The sequence below is a fragment of the Platichthys flesus genome, chromosome 3, assembly GCF_949316205.1.
Source record: "Platichthys flesus chromosome 3, fPlaFle2.1, whole genome shotgun sequence".
NCBI classification, from domain to species: Eukaryota; Metazoa; Chordata; class Actinopteri; order Pleuronectiformes; family Pleuronectidae; genus Platichthys; species Platichthys flesus.
In genome coordinates, this window is record NC_084947.1 from 12,398,555 (window position 1) to 12,424,610 (window position 26,056).

Below are 26,056 nucleotides of genomic sequence, written 5' to 3' on the forward strand. Positions count from 1 at the left end.
AAGCATTCTTAGGTCAACAGTGGTTTATCCGAATCCTCGCCCATAGCCATGAGCTACAGTGTGTTTTCGGCCAATTACCTTAATGTTTTATTAAAAATCAGCTCTTGCTTACATTCGTGTGACTCTCACTCGTTTGTTTTTAAGGCGTCGTTTTTGCTAATGTGTATGATTTTGCATGATTGATTGTGCACACATGGTTGCTCGCAAGTCGCTGTTGGTCTTTGTGTATTTTCCTGTGAAGTCATGCATGTGTGTGTGGCCTGCACGGCCTGTGTGTGAGTCGCATGCACGCATACGTGCATGAATCTGGGCCTGCTGTATGAGTTAGTGCTCTCAGTGTGTGAGTGTGGCAGAGGAAGGCCCTCAGCATGTCAGTATGTTTTAATGCTTCACATCTGGTTTCCTAATTTTCCTCCCTGCTTCCCTCCCTCCCTGAACCCCTGCCCTCCCCTCCGCTCCCCTCGGCTGCGATGTCAGGACACTGTTTTGTTTTTTCAGGGGTGATGGTGGTGGAGGGGAGGCGGGTGATGGAGGGGATGTCTGATGAGTGATGGCCGTGAATACAGGACGACAACATTCCCCGTCTCCTTCTCCGTCTCTGTTGTGCAGTCTCTCAGTATTTCCTACACCCACCAGCCATTAGGCTTCACAGAATAGATCAGGGGTTACGTGTATTAAGAGGATGAAGAAGAGAAGCTCTTTTCTCTGTCTCCACCTCTTCGTCTTCACTCCTCCTCATGTCTCTCTGAGCAGCAGGGCATCTCCGTCTGGTGAAAAACGATGACAATCTCCTACTCCATATTTCTTTTTTCTTCCATACTTTTCTATTGAAAAATACATTTGTTTTCTGTGATGACACTAACTCAAAATTTGGAAGGCCGAAGGCAACTCCAGAGGCGGAGGGGAGCAGTGAAAGTTTTTCTAACTGTGCAACTGAATGACTTGAAATCGGGTTTTAAACCTTTCGCTCACATGCTTCAAGAGCTGCTGCTACCAGTAAACCGTCATTTACTATGAGCACAGAGGGCGATGTGTTTTATGTCTATGTGAAAATGCAGTTTATGTCAACAGTGATTAGTGCTGATGAATGCCTATGAACATTTTTGTTAGAGGGCCTGTGCTGCTTAGGTGCTCGCTCCATGATTAAATCCATATGTAAAACGTGAGTAACACTTATGTGTAACAGATGCCCCGTGAAGGGAGAAATGTGAAACCGAGCATCCACAGTGAGGAGTACAAATTTAGCAAAGCAAACAAATTACATAAATGGACATCTTTGATTGTTTTTAGCGCCGTGACTTGTGGTTTGGCCGCTGAACCAATTTTAGTTAAGCAAGTTGTCACCACTGGGACGGCCGCCTTGTGTGGTGAGGCCTGTGTTTAGTCTTGGGAACTGAAGCAGATGCAGACAAAAGGGATCGGAGGCCTTGAATGAGATACAGAGGTGAAGACAGAAAAGAAGAAAAAAAAAACAGACTCCCCGCGGTGCCGGAGTGGAAAACGATCCCGAGGTTTAAGACTCGGGTCTATGTTTTGTTTGTGTTTCCTGTTTTAAGTGTGTCTGTGAAGTTTCAGTGTTAGAAAGCTTGGTTTCTGGGGCTGACCTTACCAGACGTATTTTAAATGTAATTACTTCATTTAAAAACCTCAAATAAATTGCTCTTATTAAGATTAAATATAATATATTAAAAATCAAAGCCACTTCTCTTTTTCTTTTTAAGAGAATAAAACTTTTTTAATTCTTAGTTTTACTTAATTGACTTGCTAGCAATTATAAACAAAAGTTGAAACGTGTCTCCTGTTAGTTTTATTACACTTCTAATCAAACAGAAAGGCCCTTTTACACCTGCCTCACAGAATACAACATCCTGGCAATGCACAGAACAAGGCACACATCAAGGGTAGACGTCTAAAAAGCTGCCGGAGCTCTTTGAAAATAGCCTTTCTCTGCGATTTCCCCATGACATGAAGATCATCTCCGATTCTTTGCATGTTCTCCTCATCTCCTCCCTGTGGATGGGAAGGCGTGTGGGTGTATTACATTACCAAAACAAAAACAAACAACAGCAATATTAAACTTTTGCAACCACAATAGAGGAGGGGATAAAAAACAGAGGGCCCTCGACTTCTTATTAATTATGCAAGATTAGTCTAATTATAATTCAGCAAATGAATGTGTGGCAGAAGGTGCGAGGCGACGGGGCTGGGAGATTTGCATGTTAAGTGGGCAGGGGGAAGCGGCTAATGCATGCTAATATATGCGTCAATGTCTCGCTTTAATTTCAGCATTTGCAGCTGTGTGCGTCCGAACTGAGGGGGGTGAAAAGTTGACTCAATGGGTTTTTGGGAGGGGGCAAAGGTGGGGGTGTCAGTGTATTAGAGTGTGCATGCATGCATGTGAATGTGTGTTTCTGAGCGCGCGCGTGTGTGTGTGTGTGAGGCATCTGGTGTCTCACAAACAGGGAGTGATGAGGAGAAGTCAACAAACAAGGTCAAGAACCCTCAGAAAGTGCTGCATGGATGTAGTCAATCTCTCAATTAGGGTTGTGATTTCACTATCGGAGGCGTCATCACCGCTTAGATTCATCGTGTGTGTCAGTCAAATGAGGGATGACGGCTGAGTGTATGAACTCTGACTGGCCAAAAATGCAGATGGAAAGGAAAGTGGAGTCACCAAACCACAGCCCAACTGCAGAGTGCATGGTTATTAAACCAAAAATATGCTTCCCATGTTGTTATGAGTTAGGCCCTTATGTACGACTGCTGCATATGTCCCCTAATATAACAAATCATTGCCCAGGATATAATTTACATCTTGTATCACCCTCCAAGGAGGCAGTAAAATGAAACTGAACACTTTTGATTTCTTTTTTCAGACTCAAGTAACGGTAACTTTCCCTTTTACTGAATATATAGCGATTTTAAATCCTGCTAAACTTTTAGACAAAGTCAGACGTCGATGAGGAAAGAAAGGGAAGGAGGAAGTGGGAGAGGCGCAGATGTGCTGGTCTACATGTTTCCACTCCGCCCTGAGGTCTAGTGCAGCCTCGAGGTTGAAGGTCCATAAGCCCTCGCTGATAAATTATAATCACTCACTGCCAACAACAATATTGATTGTCCAAGTGACGAAACGGCTCAAATCAAGAAAGATTGGATGCACTGTTGGAACCGAGAGCTGCTCGTGTAGGCCAGGTCCTTTTCACCAGGGAGGAAGCTGGAGAGGGTGATGGAAGAACGGCGAGCAGAGGCTGACAGAATGAGGGAGAGGTTAGCGTTTGATGGGAGGGTTCGGGGCTTTGGAGGCCAATATGAAGTTCCTCTCCAAGCAACAGCTCTCTATTAAGTTGACTTATATGCGCAGGGATCACAGTGTGGGTGGGATTGGAGCGACGCGTGCAGCCCCCCGCCTCCCTCTGCAGCATCTTTCTTCAGCACTGTTGGTGTTTGTTCAATCAGTTGGTGATGTTTTTTCATGTTGGACAGAGTTGTGTCCACCGTGAAGAAGTGGACATCTGGTTTGCGGGGCTGTGTATTTGCCATGATTAAATCCCAACCCTGCAGCGTTCTCATGCTCGTTTTTTTTTTTCTTTTCCTTATTTCGCTCTATCACATGTCCTCAGTCCAAACTCTCTCCTCCGTGAGATTTGTGTGGATCCTCTCGCCCTCGTCCTGCACCTGCACTCTCGATGTACTTTCCTGCATCTCGCCCCTCGCCAAGTCTCTCTCCTCCCACCTCGCTGTATTCCAGTGATGGAATGTGTTTCTTGTTGTTGCCGTCTCTTTCCCATCGCTGTCTTTGCCTCTCAGCATGGGGACTTTGGGATTGCGGCAGAGCTTTGTTGCCATGGCAGCGGGCCGTGTTGCCGAACCGCGTACACCTGGGATTTGGAGTCTCTCTCCGTAGTCTCCCTCACTCCTATTTATTCCACCTTTCTCTCAGATTGTCTTTGGTGTGGCAGGGGCTATCAGCACCCCTCTCTCCCTCTGCCTCTCTCCATCTCCTCCACAGTCTATCACATTCAAAAGTATAAGCACACATACGTAATGAGACACATGCACTTGAAAACAAAATTCATGTCCATACCAACGCCTGTGCCTCTGTCACTACCTTCCTCTTTCCACCTCCTCATTTCACGTTCTCTGTAGTTGTCTCTACTTCGTTTCCCACTCCATTCCCATGTGGGGGTTCAAATACGGCATCGCGGGATACCGTGTTCCCCAGAGTCCTCTGGCATACATCACTGTCTCCAGTTTACTTTGAAACACAGAAGCGCTTTTCACTGGACTGTGCTTCAAATTCTCATCACTTGATTTAAAGTGTAATAACATTGACTTTAATGCTAAGCTAAACAGCTGGGATTGATGTCAGAGCTGTTATCATATAGCTGTGCACACGTACACACGTACACACGTACACACACATTCACCATCCAAAAGACCTGTCTCTGAAAATTAATTAATGTCCTCCTCACCTACTAGTGTGATGAAGGGTTGCAAATAATCAGATACGTGTTTCTTTCATGTGATTTCAGTTGCTGATGTACAAACACGTGTCCTCTTCTTTATCTCCGCAGGTTTTTCTTGAAGTTTTTCCTGAAATGTAACCAGAATTGTCTGAAGACGGCAGGAAACCCGAGGGACATGAGGAGATTTCAGGTATGAAGATGCAGAAAAAATGTGTTGTTGCTTGTGTGCGAGCAGAAGGTGGGAAACCGGCATTGTAAACTAAAATGATTCTACAGTCATGCGAACACCTTCTCTTCATGCCCCCCAACCTCCAAATAGCTAAATTTAATAATTAGTTCCTTGTAGCCTTTGTAACAAATTCTCATATCGTGAAGCTCTGGAAAAAAAGTTTATCCCAATGGAAGACACAGTGGAGGGAGTCCGAGCTGAAAGTTAAAAAACGATGGGAAGTCAGAGAGATTGAAAGACAAACGAAAGGAGTCAGATATGTGGGAGCCCCGGCCGTTGGGGTGCAGGAAATAGGTTGAGGTGTTTCAGGAAGTTGTCAAGAATTGAGTGATTGGCTCCAGATGGAGGAGGTCAAGCTCTGTGACCCAGGAAGTGGTCACAGGGGACGCTCCCGCCTCACTTCCTCTGCCGTCTTTCAGCACCAGCGGCCCCTGTCTGGCATTCGCCTTCTCCCTGAGAACCCCTCTGTCCTTCTCCTCCTCTTTGTGCTCCCCCGGCCTTCAGCCGTGTTTGCTTTAACTCTTGCGCTCTGACACATGCTGAGAAGTTATGAGCACGCATGGACTCTCATCTCTGGGTTAAAAGGTGATCAGAGCTGGACAGGAATCTGCTGCTGGATCGATAATTTACAGTTATCTTCCCTGAGGTTCCCCCTTTTCTTTCCACCACCTATAGCACATGTGCTTTTTTCCCCTCCACGTAGTTCCTTCACCTATTACTGCCAGGTGTTTATGGATTATTAGTTCAAGATCTTTCCTGCTGATTTCCAAAAGAGACACATTATGAAATAGTTATGGCTTACTATGTAATTTAAAATACTTTTTCTCACCGACCTATTACCTTGTAAACACTCACTCACTTTAAATCATTTAGAGACATTTTATCACATCAACAATCATAAATATCCATAGCGAAGAACCTACACGTTTCCTCTCGTTAATTATCTATGTGTCATCCATGTGAGGCAGATGTGGGAAGGGACACACACATGCTGCGGCCAGAAAATCAAATTAGGGTCACCATATATCATCCGCTACTTTAACGGGCGGCTAAAATGGGAGATTTGGTCCATATGTTTGGTGTCATTGAAGGATCAGGAGGAGACAACAATGAGCCTGCTGCATGCTGTATGAATCAAAAAGTTAGGCAAGAGGCAGTGGAGAGGCCATATGGAGACCTGATGGAGGAGTGGAGGGGAGCAGGAGCACTGTCATCACCACAATGCAGACGTATTATGGAGATCCCAGAAACGTCACATTACATGTTGAAAAATATGACCATCACCTTGGCGCTGAAGCCAATTGTAGCCCAGGGATTTGGGCGTTGTAACCAGATATTGTGACCCGCGGCGTGCTGTCCAAGTCGTGCATCGTCACTCATGTATCTTCCCTCTCCGTCAGGTGGTCTTGTCCAGCACCGTGTGCGTAGACGGCCACGTCCTGGCAGTGTCTGACAACATGTTTGTGCACAACAACTCAAAACACGGTCGGAGAGCCCGCAGGCTGGAGCCGGGCGAGTCTGCAGAGAACACCATGGAATATGGTAAGACCCAGACACTGTTACACCATGTCTCTCCACATATAGCTTTTTTATTTTATACTGCATGTCTGCTTCGTCATTCACAATCAGAAATATAGGACATCTTCATCCAGCACTAAACAGCAGGTACTCGAGTCGTCCAACGTTCAATTCTAATCACCATGATACAGCAAACATTATCGGTGATGCTACTGAGTTCATCAACTGAGCTAATTAAAGCATTAACAAATGATTGATATAATATATTATCTTAAATCTGATTTAAAACTAAACATAGGTCAATAACTGTCTACTTCTAAAATAAGAAATACAAATTAAATTTACCTGTGTACCTGTTTTCTCGAGTATTTCCATTTTGTGTAACCTTTTGGTTTGCACTACATTTTTAGGGAGAATTAGTGCTTGTCAAGTATCTGATCGCTGTAGTTACATTTCATGATATTTTATATACAAAACAAGTTAAATTTAAGTTGCTTTATTTTCTTTTTCTTTTTTCTTTTATTGTCTTTGAGCATTGTTGAAAGCTCTTATAAAAAAAAGGATAAATAACAATAATTAGTATTATGCAACGGAATAAAAAATTGTAGAAAATAACTGATGTAGCAACTGGGTTGCTACATCATTTAATCTTTGCATGAACTATTAACGTGTATAATCTCATAATATGATCCACACAGAATATAACACTTTCCTCCTGTTTAACTTCTTAAACCTTTATTTTCACTTAAGTTAGACTGCTTTTATTTGTACTGTTTTAAACTGTGTAGTTACTTTTAGCAAATTAAATGATTAATGCCTCTGTCAACACCAATTGAACTGCCTTCAGGTTAGGTGACTTCTTAACCAACACTTAACACAGTCCTCTAATTACCTCATCCAACACCTTGTTCCTCATGTTTTGAGTTACTGTAGCTGTGAAGAACATTTGTCTTAAACTGATCAGCGCCTACAACACACTCCTCCTGCGACACTCATTACAACCACGTTTTATCTTCACCTTCTTTTTTTTATTCCTGAACATCCTGTGTTGAAACCCTGTGAGTAACTCCTGCCTTGCTCTCTCTTGCAGCCACTCCCTGTATCAAAGCCATCAGTCCCAGTGAGGGCTGGACCACCGGCGGGGCCATGGTCATCGTCATCGGGGAGAACTTCTTTGACGGGCTGCAGGTGGTGTTTGGCAGCATGCTGGTGTGGAGCGAGGTGAGAATTGTCTTCAAAACATCTCACTAAAGATACCATCTTAAGCATATTTACAAATATAGCATATCCATATATATATAGCGCATGGCTTGTCTCATTATGTAGATGATTTATGAACAGGCTATATAAGTCAATCTTTCCGCCGTACTGTGTTAGCCTAAATATTTACAAAGAACAGGGAGGAAGTGTTTGTTGCTGTTCTCAAGACACGATTTCTGTGCTGCGTCCTCAGCTCATCACACCGCACGCTATCCGCGTCCAGACGCCTCCTCGACACATCCCCGGAGTTGTGGAGGTCACACTGTCTTATAAATCCAAACAGTTCTGCAAGGGAGCTCCCGGACGTTTCATCTACACAGGTATGGAGACAGTGCATTGTGGCCATTTTATGTGCAAATTGACTTTGAGGAGTTTTTAAGGAACTGTGAATTAGATTTAATGCCTCTTTCCCTTTCCCTTTTTTTTTTTAGCCCTTAATGAGCCAACCATAGACTATGGCTTCCAGCGTCTTCAGAAGGTCGTCCCCCGACACCCCGGTGACCCCGAGAAACTGGCCAAGGTGAGATACTTCAATATTTTTATTGATTTGACCGTTCTCATCATTATTTTTTAGAGAGACTGTGCACACACCACTCTTGATGTTATTGATGTAAAGGTAACAAATTGTGTTCTTTGCAGGAGATTCTCCTCAAAAGAGCAGCAGATCTTGTGGAGGCGCTGTATGGAAATCCACACAGTAATCAGGTAAACAGAATCAAATACTTGATACATGATACTGATGACATTTTTACCACCTTAAACATAGGAAAATAGGAAATAAAATCATGAGAAGTCCTAAAGATCACAGAACAGTGACCTAGTTTCTAAAAACATAAGCAATTTGTTTTAAGATGAGAAAAACAAAGCATGTTTGAATAAGCTAAATTATATTTAAAGGTAGTTTGGTCTATAAAAATGTTTTAACAATAATGCCTTTTAAAATGAATCGAAACCGACGAAATTGATGTCTTATTTCTGAGTGTTTCCAGCACTGAGCAATGGTTTATAGATTGATTGATTCAATTAATTAATTAATTTCAGTTGAGTATGAAAATTAATTAAATCGACCAGATTTGAAAAGTCCACTCTAAGCAGTTCACTGTTTGCAGCTCCACCATCTGAGGTTTGACTCAGCTGCTGCTAAACACTCACAAGCTCATAAGATAAAACAATATGAAAACATTGTATGTAAACACTGAGCCGCACCGGTAGTTAGGAGCAGCCAAAGGACTTTGGCAGCTGACGCTCAGTTCTCAGATGTTGGATTGTATAACAAACACCAGCCTGACTTGGAATAATGTCAGCAGTATCAGTATAGTGTATATATGCTCATTCCCTTCTAACTGGCCACAGATCCAGTATATGAGTTAACACTGGTGGTAACATGTAACCACCCTGCATAGTCTTTCGTTGAGCCATCGCTGACTGCTGCGTCTCCTCTCCTGCAGGACATGCTAATGAAGCGTGCAGCTGACATCGCCGAGGCTCTCTACAGCGTCCCTCGCCCTCACAGTCAGCTGCAGGCGCTGCCAAGTTCCCCGGCCCACGGCAGTGTCATGGGTCTGGGCTCCTACCCCTCTCAGCTAGGCGTTAGCATCGGGGATCAGAGCAGCCAAGGTGAGCAGAGAGAGACAGAAGATCATCGCTGCTTCTGTTTTTATCGCTGATGAAACTCGAGTCTCACTCAGCACTTTTCCTTTCCCCTCCAGGTTACATTCGAAACTCCAGCAGTTTGTCTCCCAGGGGTTACCCATCAGCCTCCACTCCTCAGCAGTCAGGCTACGGCAGCGGCGGGATGACCGGAGGCTACGGGACAGTTCCCATGACCAGCCTAGGAGTTCCTGGTTCTCCTGGTTTCAGCAGTGCCTCCCCCACAGGCTCTCCATATAGTAAGATCTTATGTGCTCTCAATTCGGTTGTGAAGTTGTGACGTGTGACATCTGATTCTGGGTCCAAGCTCTGGCTTATTCAGGATGCTGCAGTGCTGTGTCTCAGATAGTGGAATCGATTACAAAACTAAAATGTGTCCTTTGCCGGCGTAGGCAATCGTAAACTAAGCTGGCCAGCACAGCAGCAAGCCCGAATCGCGAAAAATAAAGTAGATCAATTTAAGTTCATTTCTCATCGAACCGATGCCTCACTAAAAATGACGTGACCATTGTTGTTCGCTTGAGACCTGGAGGTTTGGACCCAGATACGGATGTTACATCACGTGCAAAGTCACATTAAACAGGCGGAAGTTTCACCTCACAGTGCAGGTTGTGTTGTGACTGTCTGGAGACTGACTGTTGCTCTCTGTTCCACAGTCATGCCCTCCAGCCCCACCATCCCAGGAAGCTCCAGCTCCTCATCGTCTCTCTTGCCTTTCTCCTCCTTCCCGTCTGCTGCTAAACAGAAGAGTGCTTTTGCTCCCGTGCTCAGACCCCAGGGCTCTCCCTCCCCTGCCTGCCCTGCCTCAGGGGTGAACAGCTTCAGAGGTAGCCACCCATCTCACTATCTGACCCCGCTGTCTGAACTCACGAATGCAGTCTAACCCCCCCCCCCCCCTTCGTACTAACCCCTGGAAAAAGCTATGACTGAACAAGAGAGAGAGCGGTTGCTGGATGTACATTAAATGCAAGAGCTGAGTGATTAGAATCATAGACTTTGTATATTTTTTTCTCTCCAGCGATGGCGGGCCTGGTTGTCCCGATGTAGCAAAGCACCCGCCCCAATCTACCCCAGACCACTGCTTCACTTAGCCCCTCTTTTGGCACTGAGAGGGCGGGGGGGAATGGAAAATTGATCACTACCATGTATAACGTCCCTCCCCAAGTCCCCCGACCCCCCCCCCCCCGACCCCCCCCCCCACCCAACGCCATTTCTTAGTCCCTTTCTCATCCATGTGGATGAACAGGACGGGGTATGAAAATGTCCAAAGACCAGCCATCTTCTCCAGAGGCGGAGGAGATTACTCCAGCCACAGCTACAGACAGACATACAGACAAGCCGTGCTCCTTAGCTACCAGCACCAGACTGGACCATATATACTGCACTGTGTTGAATGAAGGAAAACTGGTCCCGCTTTCACCTCAAGCTTCTGAAGCGTCCGTGTCGACCTCTGGCCTGCTGCCACGTGCAGCGTTCGATCCCTCTAACACCTGCCCGGGCCTCGGCCAAGACACGTGCGTTGTGCGAGCGCTGTTGGACGACGGACAACTCTGACATGACGTGGCAGCTCTAAAAAAGCAAGGTGCTATCTTGTCTGTGTGTGGACACCTTTAATGGCATGTGTGTGTGTACACTGTCTGTGAGTTAGCGAGAGGTTGTTTTGTAGTAGACTTTTTTGAAGACAATTTACATTCCAGATAAAATCGACCCCTTTATTTTTTGTTCTGATCTCTACGGTTTTACAAGGGAGAACTCTTTGTCTCAAGGGTTATTACTAAAGGAATTCATATATTGATTTATTTAAAAAAAAACAAGCAATTTAACTTATTATAGTTAGTTTAGGGTATAATATAAATGTGTTTTTATAAAGTGGTCCTTTTTCCAACTGTTACTGAAATGAAGTTATCTCAGCAATTGCTAGTTGATTTCTGTAAATGATCCGAGGGAAAGGGTTTTGTTTAGTGAAGAAGATAAAACTCTCCTGCAGGTTCCTTCATGACAAAATTCAAATGTTATGCCCACAGTTAAAGAAGGTTATTGTCCTTGTGTAAAGGAAACATGTTAGTTAGCCTTATCCTTTTTGATTTCACTTATAATGCATGCTTTGTCACACCAATGCCCTGTTATTATTTCATTCCATGTTGCAAATTGAAATGTATATGACAACATCTTACCGATGGAACAGTTTCATTTTAAATGTCTCAGCCCAGTACAGGTCTCTAGTCACTATGCAGTAAACGGTAAACAGAAGCACAACTGCTCAGTAGTAAAGAACGTGGGCGTGTTAGGTGATCAGCAATTCATATCATGCTGTTCTTATTCCATGATTTCTGTCATTATAACACAAACTTCATACTCAGGACGTGAAAACAAAGAACACAAAGAATAGGTGACATTTGCAAATTGTATTTTTCTTTTCTTTTTTTTGGGAGTTTGGTTTATTTTATTTATTTAAAAAAATATTAGCAACTTTAATAATATGTTTTTTGAAGCCATCGTTCTTTGAAACATTACAAAAAAATGGTGCAAATGTGGTTTGAATATCTCGAGTTGTAATTATATTTTGTCCTCCAAATAAAACAAGTGAGAAAAACAAGAAGACCCTGACGCTGATTTCAGTTGTTTTAATTGTAACGATGCATTAAATTCTGAAGTGTCATGGTGGCTTTTCTGTTTTTACATGTGTGCAGAAAGCTAACTACTTTCCAACAGATTGTATTATCCAACAATTTCCAGGAGATTTTCTTACAAAGCTCCACATTTCAGGGTTCTGCCGGATCTATTTCTGACTGCGCCCATCACCTGTGTGCTCGCGCAGTTTCCTACATTTCTTTTTTTTTTGTATACATAGCTGATGAGCCGCAGCATCTTAATTGTGATGCAAGCGTTAAAGACTGAGCAGAGCATGTCAAGATAAACAAGAACACTCTCCTCCCCAGCCTCCCAACACACACACACACACACACACACACACACACACACAGACACACACAGACACACACACAGACACACACAGACACACGCACACACACACAAACACACACAGACACATACACACACACACAGACACATACACACACACACACACACACACACACACACACACACACACACACACACATCTCTCTCCTCTCCAATAAGCCTACTTTCCTCTGAGGACCAAGCCTCTAGGGGCCCGAGTGAGAAGCACATGAGTCTCCCGCCAACGTGGTCTCTTTTACTCTCTCTCTCTCTCTCTCTCTCTCTCTCTCTCTCTCTCTCTCTCTCTCTCCCCCCCTCTCTCTCTCTCTCTCTCTCACGTAGGCATGAGCCTCACTATACTGCCTTGTTTTTCAGTCTTTGTTTGTTACCGCTTCATCCTGTCTTGCTCTCTCTCCTTTGCTCCCCTGAAATGGCCCTTCTCTGCTAATGTAATTAGCACTGGTAAAGAAGGGCAGTTAATTACCCACTCTACTTTGATCGGGTAATTAATGTAATGCCAGGAAACGGCAACCGTTTCATTAACATGGCGCTCCAAGCTTGGCAGGGCATTGCGCCCAGCGGCTGCACGTCTTCTTTGTGTATTTGTATACATGTATGGACAAACGGTGAATCAACAACCCTGCTCTGTGACAGTGAGCGACAACGGGACTTCCAACGTGTGACAGTGTCCGTCTGTGACCTGACCTCAACAGGAAGTCACGGTTTCTCTCTGTGCCGTCTTTGTATTTGTGGTATCCAGTAACACTTTAAAAAAAAAAGGCCTGGGCTGCTGCTGTTCATCTTCACCCCCCCATCCTCTTTTTTGATACGCCGTTAATTTGACAAGTTAAAGTCAGCTTTGTTGCCGGCACCTCAGCATTCATCCTGCTGCGGTGCTCCTTCTGCCCAGTGGTGCCGGCGCCATATGCTCCTCTTCCCCATGACTGTTCTGTGGTTGCAGTAGTGGTTTTGCGGCGGCGCCATTTACTGTCTACTTGATCACAGTTTAGATAAAGAGAGGATGAGATGGTGCCACCTGCCACCGAGCCGTTCCACATCATCACGTCAATAGAACATGTTGCTGCTGGGCACACGGGGAGCAAACACCTTGTCATTCTTCATTATCGACGCGGCTGAAGTGCTGATGAGCCTCCGTGTTTAAGTTACAATACGGACTTCCTTACAATAGGGTGAGCGTGGACCACAAAATACACCCTTCCCCTCTCACCTCTCCAGGGATGTGTTTGTGTTTATATACCCAATTAGCCCTCCGGCCACAGCATGGACATGCATTAGGCTGACATTAGCCCTGGGTGTATGCAACGTCTGTGTGTGTGTGTGTGTGTGTGTGTGTGTGTGTGTGTGTGTGTGTGTGTGTGTGCAGTACATCTTTCTCATCCGAGGAATAATTTCAGGGGTGTGCGTGTGTTATTAGGCAGACAGAGGCAGGGCTTGACAGGGGTGGCCCACTGTTTGTCAGTTAGATTGGTGGGTTGGTTTCCTCACACCCAGCCGGTGTCCTGTGCCTTTGGCCCGTCAGTAAAATCTGCATTGTTGCCCATTAGACCGCTGGACCCCGATTCCTCTTTTCAAAATGAATCCCAACCCCTTCTGCCGTTCCCTTGGGTGTCAGTAGAGTGGGGTGGCAGATGGGACAGACACAGAGCTGCCCCATGAGACCACCCCCCCCAACAAAACCCACGCACACACACACACATAGACACATGCAAACACACACATTCACATATAGGTGCACACACACATACTCAGACATGCATGCATGCACAAATGCATAAGCAGCCACACACACACACATACACAAACACACACACACACACACAGTGCACAGCGGCAGCAGCAGCAACACATAGCTGCCCCTGCCCCCAAACACAAGCCTCATCTGTCAGCCTGCTGCTTTTGTCCGAACCTCAGGAGTATGTTCCGTGCACACAGAGTGATGTCTCTGTCCCTGCCTCTCAATCTGTGCTTTGTGTACCTGTGTGTGTGTGTGAGAGAGAGTGTTTGTGTGTGAAAGAGAGAGAGAGAGAGAGACAAAACTGCACAGCTTTAGTAGAGAGGTGTAACTAGAATAATGCCTCTGAGACAAATTACCCTAGTAAAAGTGATTATGTTCCTCTGACAACATTCAGATCTTGATTTAGATCTTACATTGAAAACTTTATAAAACCTGACAAGATTTAAAATGACAAATACTTATGTTTTTATTTAGTTAATATCACTTTAGATCAAACAGTTATATCTTACATAATCTAAGAACATAGTATGCAGATATAAATTCAATCTGTTTCTGATCATTAACATAGCACTGTTATATATGCATATGTTAACATGAAACATATATATATACAAAATATACACTAAGATAGGTATATAGAAATAAAGATAGATAGATATATAGAAATATAGATAGATAGATAGATAGATAGATAGATAGATAGATAGATAGATAGAGAGACAGAGAGATAGATAGATAGATAGATAGATAGATAGATAGATAGATAGATAGATAGATAGATAGATAGATAGAGAGACAGAGAGATAGAGAGATAGATAGATAGATAGATAGATAGATAGATAGATAGATAGATAGATAGATAGATAGATAGATAGATAGATAGATAGATATTTGATTGGGACTTCTCCCAAATCCATCAAAAGTACATCCATGACACAACACCCTTATAACATACAAAATACACAACGTAAAATGCAATACAATGGTGCAACATACAGCAGTGCAATGGACCGGTTAAACTAAACATAATGATTAAATAAATAATACATCGAACACCTGTTAAAATGAAATAATCATGAATTAGTATTAATCATGTTCATGTCATTTTAATTGTTTGTCTTGGTGCTGAGGTCAAAATAAACCTTTAGTAAAGCAAGTTTATGGCATCCAATTATTGATTTAGAGTTTCATAATTTTTCTTAACTCTCTTTCTTATGTTCCACTCTTATTTTGTATATAACGTCTGGCCTTGATAGTAAGTCAGTCTCTCTCATGGTTTCATTCTTTATTTCTGTGTCAGAGGCAGCCACTTATTAATTTAGACTTTTAAAATGTTACTTAACTCTCTTTCTTATGCTTCCCCTCTTTATTTATTTTGTATATTCGGTCTGGTTAGGTCATTTGTTGTGGATTTGATGATTTTACTTTTCTCTCTCTCTCTCATGGTGTCAATCTTTATTTCTTTCTATCTTTGGTCCTTAAATCAGTGGCTCCCAATTATGAATGTAGGCATTCATCATTCTCCTTCCCTCTTTCTCATGGTTTCACTCTTTATTTACCTCCATCTCACTTTTTTTTTTATATCTCCATCTACTCTGGAGAGTACCTGCGGACGGATCTCTCTGCTGGTGTAGTTTCTCTCCATCCTGATCGCTCTCCTCCTCCTCTGGGTACAATATTGACAATTAGCCGGATTAGAGGAGCGGGTGATGTAATTTGGGCCAAACGCGCGTGTGTTTCGCCGCTCGTGCGCGCGCGGCGGTGTGAGGTGAGGAGGCCCGCGCTGGTGATTAATTACAGCCCGGGCCTCGGTGACAGAGGAGGGGGGCTCTCCCACTGCTGTCTGCGGCCGGCACGCAGGGAGACCCGGCCCGGCTAATTGACCCGGCTTCTGTAAGGCCATCCATCAACCATGGCCCGAGTGGCCCCGTAAGAAACACATTATTCTGAGGTAAGTTAGTTAGTTAAGCAACTAGCGCTCCACAGACTCATTAATGCTATTAGCTGCTCGGCTGTGTCCCTCCCGCAGCCGGCGCGTCCCGAGCCGTGCGCCCGGCCGCGTGGAGTCCGTGGGCAGCCTCTCCACAGCCGGGCTTTTTTTTTAGTGTGGGTTTCACGGTCGTTGGGATTTGATGTTTCCCATAACTGAAACCCGCCCGTGGCCTGGTAGTTGTGCAGCTAACTGCAGCTCCAGGCCCAGTCACCAACAAACACACCCACTCCGAGTCACGTGGAGCAACACCGAGCCTGGAAATCCTTCTGTCCACAGGTTCTGGGCTCGGACATCACACAGGCCTTCTGTGTGCAGGTAGATTTACAACTGTTGAAGAGAAAAACAAATAGTTTGAACAGCAGGGAAGCTTTGATTTCCACATTAGAGAAGTCTGTTTCTTTCCATGGACGGCCACATTAAAGGTTCAGGTGTGTAAGATGTAGGTGAGAAGTATCTATTGGCAGAAATGGAAAATAAAATAATCCAAATGAAGTTTTCGATACAGTGCAATTATCAAAATTGTATGAATTCGTTTTTCTTCCCCCGAGAAAGGGCCCTTTGTATTTAAATACTTACATCATGAACGGGCCTTCAATCCTTAAGGAGGCTGCCATTTTTTGTTTTACATTAGCCCAAATTGGACAAACTAAAGCTATTTGAGTTTTTATGAAAACTGAAGCCTTTCACAGATTTTCCTTTTTTGTGGAAGGCGAGGGGGAGGTGAGGGGTATTCAGCTGCACGGTCAACTTTATGGTCCCTTCTGCCTCATGCACAGGACATAGATGGGATTGAAATGCTTTTTCTCTCTGATACCCTGTGTAAACATATAAGTAGACTCAACATATAAGTAACACAATATGTACAAGTGTTTCATTTTAGAACACAACATAAGTCAGTGCTGGGTAGATAGAATATGAGCTGCAGTGTAAGATCGATGTGCTAAATAGACATATCAGTGCAAACACTTTATGGCTAATGTGGCGACAACGTTGAACTGTGACAAGTAATGTTGATCTACAGGATGAAGTTATGACAGAAAGAGCATGAATCTCAGATTCTGTAGCCTCCTCATGACGTTTTAGTTGTGATGAGATGTGTTGACTGCATGTTTTATGTGTTTGTACCTATAGGTAGAATTATTTTCTACCACTACTACGTTTATCAACAAATACCTGTAATTTGTACTCCGGAAAGTTTTTTATCAATCAAAATTGTGTTTGTACAGCCCGGATTCACAAATCACAGTTTGCCTCACAAGGTGCAACATCCTCTGCCCCTAACGCTTGACTAGATAGATGAAAAGCTACCTCAATTGTTATTCATTTGTACTTCTACTTCAGTAAAATGTGTGAGTACTTCCTCCAGCACTGTATGTAGGAGTTGAACAATAGATCATTTAGTCAAACACCTGTAAATTATCTTCTTAAAGTGCAAAATATCCCTTTTTTTTCTAATGGACTGCTGTTACTTTAACCATAATATTTGATCTCGTCCCGTGGAGAGACCGGTAGTGTCCAGAGCAGTTGTCAGAGCAGTGCCTGGGTGGTGTGGTTACTGCTCTGAGTGAGCGATGACCAGGCCTGTAGGTCTGTGCTCCACACACACGGTCACAGGGCCCACATGTGCTTTCACTTGCCTTCCCAACAAAAAAACATCCCTCCACATATGGAGACGTGCAGTGAGCGGTGGGGATGCTTCGGTGTGAGCACGGGGGAAAATGATTTCTCATCCTCGGAAGGGGACTTGTCATACTGGAGTTCCCCCCCCCCCCCCTAATAACTACCGTCCTCCTCCCTCCCTGCGAGTGTTGCAGGGCCAGAGAATAATTGCAGTTGGGTCACATCTAGTTGTCACAGTTGACCTTTTGCCAGTGATGAAGTTACAGCTCAGTATGTGTAGTGTTTGTGTGTGGGTGGGGGCGGGGTGCGTGTGCATGTGTTCTTCAAACCAAAACATCTTCGGACTCATAATGATGATCTAAAAGAATACATGTTTTACAAAAGCCGAGAGGATCATCTCTGTATATGATCGCCTGCATTCAGCAAACTGTGGCTCCTTATGTGAGTGTGTCTGTGAGGCAGCCCCATAGCGCCACCTACCTGTGAGTGAGCAGGGCATATGTTTCTTCTCCCCCAATCTGCTGGGTTCCTTCCCCCAGAATCATTTCTCTGAAGTTGAAGCATTTCTTGCGATGATTTGCTGCGAGCAGCTTCTCGCGTCTTTAAGTAACGCGTGACCTGATCAGATAGTTACGGAGCTGCCCTAGAGTCTGAGACCTCATGGGAACCTCTGGGACGACACTGGACACGTTCGATTCTGTCACATGCCGTGTTGTAGCTGTGACATGCCAGCAGTAGCAACACTGTGATAACAACCACAAACAACCTGGTTGTTTTATGTCTCGCAGTCCTCTGTATAGCAGCATGCATAAATATGCACGACGAAATCTAATCAAATAAATCCATTCATTAGTAGAGCTGCTGGTATTTCTGCTTTTGCATTAATTACTTAGTCATTACCATATCAATTAGAGAAATCAGAGATCATGTAATTAAGGTTTAACCAAAAGCACCTGCTGCCTCTGAGCTGTGTGTCTGTGTGTGGGTGTGTGTGTGTGTGTGTTTGTTTGTGTGTGTGAGCGCTTCAGTCCTAATCTAATCTCCGTCCTTTGACAGGACTCCCCCTCATCAATCCCGAGCTGACGGAATTCAGCTTCTCTTTTTTTGTGTGTGTTTTGTTTTTGTTTATAAGAGTGGGTGGCGACAGAGGCGGTTGTGTTAGGAAGGGTTGAGGTGTGGGGGGGGGGTGGCGCGCTAAATGTTGTCATGGCGATCAAATTGATTGGCAGGGACGCCTGATTAGAAAGGAAGAATAGGAGACAGGTGGAAGGAGGCGGGGCTGTACATCTAAAGGAACAGATTGGGACAAAGTGAGGAGTCGCTGGGTGTCACGAGGGGAGACACTGGCTGCTTGGCTCCGGTTACACCTTGTAGAAGATAACCAGTAATTACTCCAACGGTCCACGGAGGCTATTCTCTACTCTGATGCTTCTGGGTTTGACAACAACGTCACCAGATGTTCTTGTTTTTGCGTTTCTTATGTATTTAAAGCGAATTGGATATTTCTGAAATTTGCTATATTGAGAGATTCTTACCAACAAGGTTCAGAGAAGTGGTGTCTGTGATCTCAGGAGAATGGAGGAGGGGAGTATTTTGTTTTATTGTTCACCTGTGAGGAAAAGATGAATGGTGCTGGGAAGAGGATGGAATCTGTCTTTTCATTAAGGAGTTAACGGAAGAACATTTGAAAGGAAGAAAAAAACACATAGGAAAAGACAGGGAGAGGAAGGGAATGGGGCTCAGGGGGATGGACAACAACCTCTGGCCTCCTCCACCTCCTCCCCAGCACTTCCTGTTCCATTTCCTTTCTTCTCTTAAGCCTCCCTCTTCCCTCCTTTCACACTTAGTAACATCTTGGCTTTTTTTTTTTTTCAATCCCGTTAATTCATAAATACAAGATGAACTGTATGATTATGTAGGTTTTTGCAGGTTTTAACCCTTAAAGTTTTTATTACGTTTTATAAAATGATTACATCAACCATGACTGTTATGTTTTCGTCTGTGATGTTGGACTTCTGGCATGATTACTTAAAGTCTTCTGGACAGATTATCATGTAACTTGTTTGTAGGATGTAGTGCAGGTCACCGAAGAACACATTTCGTTTTTGTGCAGATCCAGGAATAATATTCTCCTTCTTTGACGTAGTTACTAAATTTTTCAAAATTTATGTTGATTTCTCAGTAGAATTTATGGATCTGGAGTTGTTGTTGTTTTGTGCAGATGCTCCAAAAATATAGGTGTAATGAATTTAAATGTGGTTTTATAAGGTGACTGTGGGACATAGTATATATCGTACTTTGTGCACTTTATTTCCTTCAATCCAGGAAGCCATTGATTTATAAAGTTTGCAGTGATGTAAAACATTTAGTTAAATTTCCTTTATTTTCTAAATACATTTAGCTATGTAGATTACAGACAGTTTCAAAAACTTCTCCATGGTTGGTGCATTTAGTAGCTGATGTGAAGTGCCGCATCATGCACTGTTACTTCACACTCAGTAAGTTTTTTTGTTTTTTTTTTAGATGCAACACATGCAAGTTATCTGTCTCAAGCTGGTCTCAAATCTGTGCAAGTTAATAATGCTTTAGGAAAAGTTCATATTTAAAGTACATATGTTTACATGTATTATTTCTGTGTTCTAGCCAATGCGTTTGTGGGTATTACAAAACATGTCTAATTTACAAAAACATTAATCTTCCTCCAGTATTACTTTTATTATGACTCTCTGTAGAGAGCATACCTCTGCTAACCTCAATAGGCCCACACAATTTTACACTATCATAGATATTTCGGTTCCTTAAATATGCAGACATTATTTTCTTCAAGGTTCATAAATCAGATCCTGGGAAAATGTTGAAAAGCACCCTATATCAAAATGAGAAAGAAAGTGGAAAAAAAAAAATCCTGGATCCATAGTAAAAGTTTATGGGTTCTTCCCCGGCCATATACCACATCCTTCCACCAAGTTTCATGGAAACCAGTTCTGTTGGCTTTATGTTATCCTCATATTAGACATATAAACCAGCCCACAGACGGACAGAGGTGTAATCTAAAAAAGATAAGGTCAATTTCATTTTTAGTAAATGGATCGAAATCCCCACCAATTTGCTGCATAAAGCAGAAGTTGTCTTATTGTTTTTCCACTGAACTGACGACAGTGATTTATCCCTCAAACACATAAACCTGTCCACCTGATAATCTGCAGTGATTCTGAGCCGTCGACCTTCAGGTTCTCGTTGTCTTTGCCTGTCGGTGCCAGCCGAGTGTACGGGTAGTAAATCTTTAACCCCCGTGTCCTCCTCTCACCGTCCTCATTACATTCCTGCATCCTCGCATGCCATGGACTTTGTGGCTCTGTTAGGAAATTTCAGTTTCAGAAATATGTTTTACTGTAAAAAATCTTGACACACTTATGAACATTTTTGTATTGCATTAATCAGCTATTTTTTAACAATAGGGCGTCGGTCTGAATTGAGGGCTTTTCTTTTATACAGTACCACTTAAATACAACAGCCTAGTAAAGTGTGTTTACATGACGGATCACATGTAGTATTTTACCTATGACTTAACTACTGTATAAATCAAAGACTCGGCACGTCAGTGTAATCAGTGCATGTTGAATTCATGTGCACTGTGACACCACTAGATGGCAGAAGAGAACTGGATAAATGTTGCCTTGCTATAGCTTCATTTGTCTCAGGACTCATCTTTACCTTCCTCTTTGTGATGTTCATTCATCAAGACTTTAGTGAGAGAACCAGGGAGGGAGCAAGGTGTTGTGGGTATTACACACTGTGTCTCTTTGTAGATCTGTCTCCAGAGGTTTTTATTCATTGACTGGAATGTATTGATATAAGACAACAGTGTAGGAGATAAAACAGCGTCACTGTTCCCATCTGACTACACTGGGAGAGCTGAGTATTTCCTGTGTTGCTCAACCTGCAGTTCGGCTTTTGTATTTCACTGATGGCAGCGTATACTGAATGAACATGAATGATTTACAAAAAACAGGCATGTTAGAGCATGGGACATGGGCCAAACTAAAAAGTCAAAGCATGTCTAATACATTTTTCCCAAAGATGGTTTTACTTTAGGCAGTTCTTATATCACAATGATGTATGTCCAGTAACTTTGGTTTAAATATGATGTCACTAAAAGCGATGTGAAATGTCATGATTTAAAACTGAGTGGTTCAGTGCTTTTTAATGCTGGGACTTCATTACCACGGCGCCTTCCCCCGAATGCTGCACAGGCCCAAAATGTGAGAGATAGCAGCATTCATATAGGGAAGTATTGAGGTCATTTCTGTATAGTGGGAGGACGTGGAAATGCATCATTCATTGTTTTAATATATGCTAAACAGATGTTGTAGCTATGTAATGTTATATCTAGGTACTCCCATTTTTAACAACCAATATAGAACATTTTTTTTTTTTTTTTTTTTTTTTAACACACTGCTGTGTTGTGCTTTTGTAAAGGAGTAATCATCAATCTGCCTGAGGCCATTGTCATTCCCAGCTGGTGTGACGGTGTTATTCACTGCTGACTCTGCAGATATGACACTACGCTGAACTGCTGTTCACACCAGCGAGCTGGTGGTGGTGGTGGTGCACCGTCACCAGCGCTGGTGTCATGTTTACACCGAGCTGGGCTCCACATACTTCCGTGGAACACAAAGCCAAATCAGATGAGCCCTTTTAGATGTGGTGGCAGGAAGCCTGGGCCGCGGCACAGTGTGGACAAGAAGCCTGCGCTTGGTTTGTCATCTGCCATATGGCTTTCCCAATCAGGGCTCTCTCTCTGGTGGTGCAGTGCCAGCACAGAGGGGGAGAGAGAGGGAGAGAGAGGGGGGAGGTTTCTAAAGGAGTATTTCACGTCTCCGAGCCAAACCTGTGCTGTCGTCCCTTTATTCACAACTAGTCAGATGTCTGTAGAGGAAGAATGACAGCAGTAACACCTGAAAATACACTTAACCTGAAGTGGACATCCAACGAACAGTAATGTATCTAACTTGGTGTGATGTGGTCCTGCTTATCAAGACACACTGGGTTGACATTTGTGAACAGAAATACACACTTTTAGTGTTATCTATACATTACATTGCGTTCGATGCATTTTCAAGTTTTGGATGAATTGTTTAATTGCATCAGGCTAACTGAAGGTTTTGTTTTTACCTCTATTTGGTTGCTTCTAGGCAAAACCTCGAGGAACACGTCTGGGTCAGGAAGGAACATATTTAATATTGGTGTAGATCTGGATCAGGGGGTGGATCAAGGAATTGTTTTCCATCCAGTCCATTTGGGCCTGTGATGATAGATGAGCAGTGTGTAGTTATCAGAGCAGCTCTGTGCTGAAGTGCAGTTTGAGCTTTACTGCTATACGCCCACTTCAAATGCTGTGAGAGGTGCCTATGGGGGGGTGCTATGAATACGCCCTTTTTATTCAGACATCAATCTATAGTGCCTGTGAGAAGAAAAATGTTGAGGTCTGCTTTGATTGTGTGCATTGATCTGAACAAGCTGACTTAAAGGTGGGATTTTACAAACATTGCTCTGGAATCAACGTCGTGTGTGTAACATGACTGCACCTGTGACTGTCCTGCCGCGGCGGCACTTGCTTTTATAAAGGCATTCATTCGGCTCTGACTACCTCTGTTGCCGGCCTTAAGACAGAACAACCATCTTCCCCCCTTGTCCAAGTTTCTACCTTTTTAATAAAGGAGAAACTTAATGTGAAAGGAGCCAGTATTAGTCTCTATCTATCCTGACCCTGTCACACTTGTTGTCTCTGCTTTAACCTTCTGTGTTTTAAGAGTAATGTATTTTTGTCCCTGAGCTGGTTGTTCATGACCGAAAACCTCTGGATGAGCTAATTCCACACAAGGGTTATTACCAAGACCTTCCATGTTTGACTGTAGACCCCATGCATCCTATGTTCCCATACCTGTTTGTCGCAGTATATCCTACTCATCAATAGAGGGTGCTGTCTGACCTCTGTTTTTCCCTGCTCGGCATTTCTTGCCTTTCCAATTGATCTTCTGTGACGACCGACCATAATCTGTTTCACGTGGTTAGAAGGGCAGTATTATTATCCTTTGAAATCCACTTGATGGTTCACAGTATTTATCCACACTGTAGTGGGCGCAAATGGAGCCAAATGTTTTCCTTCAACCCATCATCTCATTTTGGCTGACACTGACTAACGCTGCTGCTGAGCCCCAGTTGATGGTGCAGAGGATGACACAGGGCTGCAGAATACTGTATCTCACTTTAGACTGTGGACGTGTGCCAGCTTACACACTGGAGACTCACTGTATTAGAGCTGTTGAAGTTATTCAATATGAGCTGCTGTTGGCTGTGTAAGTGCATGGGCCACTGCTGCTGCTGATGATGTGTGAATGCCATTGATGCAAAGCAATAATGTGCATTATTAGCTTTCCCGTCATTATGACTAACTGTTTAACAAAGTGTTTGTTTTGGGGATATTCTCTAGACCTGTGTCCCCAATGACTGAATTAGAGATGGGAATGAGAATGTTGTCCCAGGAGTGTCACCTGTAGTGTGGTTGTAAATGAGGGTAAAACCAACATTTTGCCTTTATGAATGACTGTAACTCCTCACCTTTTAAATCCCACTAGACGTAAAGGATGTGACATTTCAAGACTCTAGTGCTGTGTCGGCTCTAAACATGCATGTTTGGCCTTGGGTGATGCTAGTTGCATCTTTCTCTCTGTAAAGGAAACCAGTAGTTAGTGAGCAGCTAAAGAGTAAAGGCAGGTCTCAATTTACACACCTCTGAATCTGCACCACTTCTGCTGTTCACCTGCTCAGAATCAGATGTCGTCCGTGTCATCATCGCCATTTGTTTGAGTCCCAGCTGAAGCTGCCACAGAGCGCTGGTGGTCTGTTTATGGAAAGATGATAAATATTGAACGCATATTGTATCCAAATAAATGCATATTCAACACTGCACTACTTGGGCCCTTAACTGTACAAACACAATTGTGAAGCCAGTAGAATGACTGATTCTCTTATATGCCAGCCACATGCGGCGAATTTGGAATTGAATAATTGAACCCAGCATGTTTCACGTTTAGTTTCAGTCTGAGACATCTCACAGATTCCAGCTGCACTTACAAGACTTGAGTAACTGTGATGTTATCCTAAGGATGTTATCCTTGATTTGATAGTGTGGTTATGCCTCCATGTGTTGAACGTCTCTGTCTCTATTCATTGTGATGCGTGTGTGTTTGTGTGTATGTGTGTGTTTGGTTCTTTCGTGTCCTCTCCACTGTTTTTAGAGGAGCTGCGGAGCGGTTAATGTGCTGGCTAAAGAGAGCTCCGTCAGTAGCAGTGTGTCTTTCTCTCCTCAGGTCCACACAACCTGTCCCTTTTGTGTCCCAGGCAGGCCCCCCCCCCCCCCCCCCCCCCCACAGGGTTCGTCTATATACAGGACACTGGGTGCACTCTGAATAGCAAAAACAGACTTGCATGTGGTCTTTAGCAATGATTCCACCATTTTAGTTCTACTGTACATAAACACAGTGCTCACCAATAACCTTTGGAGCTTGATCATATGATATCACATGATCCTAATTAGCAGATGTTGTTTGCTTGCCTGCATGGAGTTATAGATGTTTAATTATGTTGAAGATGCTCATTAAGAAGTCCTCAAAGCAGTAAACCTATATAGTTGATGTAATGTCACAGTTATAGACCCATAAAATAGAAATTCCAACATCCAAAATATTAGTTTGAGGCTTGTTGCAACAAAACAAATGTGATAACTGTTTACATTCAAATCTCTAATGGTGTCGGAGGCACGTTGCACAATGGTAGATGATCATGAATTAGTAATACATTAGTTATTTGCAATTTTTGGGGATCAGTGAAATGAGTCAAGACGGAAATTGAGAGGAATAAATCTCTAATTTGATTTTGCAATCAGATGAAACGGATCAGCGACTAAATCAGTGAAGTCTTTAGTTTTAACTAACTTCTTACAGATTTGTCCAGTTAAACTATAATCTAACAAGTTAAATATACCTGAGTCATTGGTTGGTTCATCTTCTGGTGTGATTTCGCTATTTTAAAGTTATTTAACTAGGGTACCTTTGCTAAGGACGTTCTTGTTTTCACCCCTAACAGTCGTCGTTTGTTTATTTGTTAGTGAGCAGGATGTACACAAACTGAGATTCGGTGTTCCACGAAACTGGAAGGATGTGGTATGGGCCAGGATCGACCCCTGTAAAATGTTGTTGCTGAGAGAAATCAGGGGGCAGATCTAGGGGCAGATTTTTCCCCCACTATCTTTAACATTGTGAGATTGGAGCATTAATCCATAGAAGTTGATAAATGGAATCGGGTACATTTTGAGGACTGATATCTATGATTTGAGTACTTTGGTGACGGGACTGTTTGGCCTTTGCTCTACTGTGTGCTAGTTGAAATAGTTTCGGTAAACTATTTGTGGCTGCTCTCCTTTTCCAAACCAAGGTACTGGCTTTCATTAAATGGTTAGCAGCAGTAAGCAGCATCACAGTACATCAGAAGTTACATCTGATACTGGGAATACTTCTTCCACGTAAAGTCATGTCTTACAG

The 26,056-nt window shown here is 43.3% G+C and overlaps 1 protein-coding gene across 1 annotated transcript in view; it reads left to right on the forward strand.

Moving 5' to 3' along the window:
• Positions 1 to 10,006, forward strand: part of ebf2 (EBF transcription factor 2) — a 29,123-nt gene extending 19,117 nt beyond the window's left edge. The window contains exons 7-15 of the mRNA XM_062381710.1: positions 4,575 to 4,656; positions 6,096 to 6,237; positions 7,304 to 7,434; positions 7,667 to 7,793; positions 7,905 to 7,993; positions 8,113 to 8,178; positions 8,922 to 9,090; positions 9,183 to 9,362; positions 9,780 to 10,006. Of these exons, the coding sequence (XP_062237694.1) occupies positions 4,575 to 4,656; positions 6,096 to 6,237; positions 7,304 to 7,434; positions 7,667 to 7,793; positions 7,905 to 7,993; positions 8,113 to 8,178; positions 8,922 to 9,090; positions 9,183 to 9,362; positions 9,780 to 10,006 (1,213 nt within the window). The remainder of the gene's footprint in view (positions 1 to 4,574; positions 4,657 to 6,095; positions 6,238 to 7,303; positions 7,435 to 7,666; positions 7,794 to 7,904; positions 7,994 to 8,112; positions 8,179 to 8,921; positions 9,091 to 9,182; positions 9,363 to 9,779) is intronic.
• The last annotated feature ends 16,050 nt before the right edge of the window (positions 10,007 to 26,056 follow it).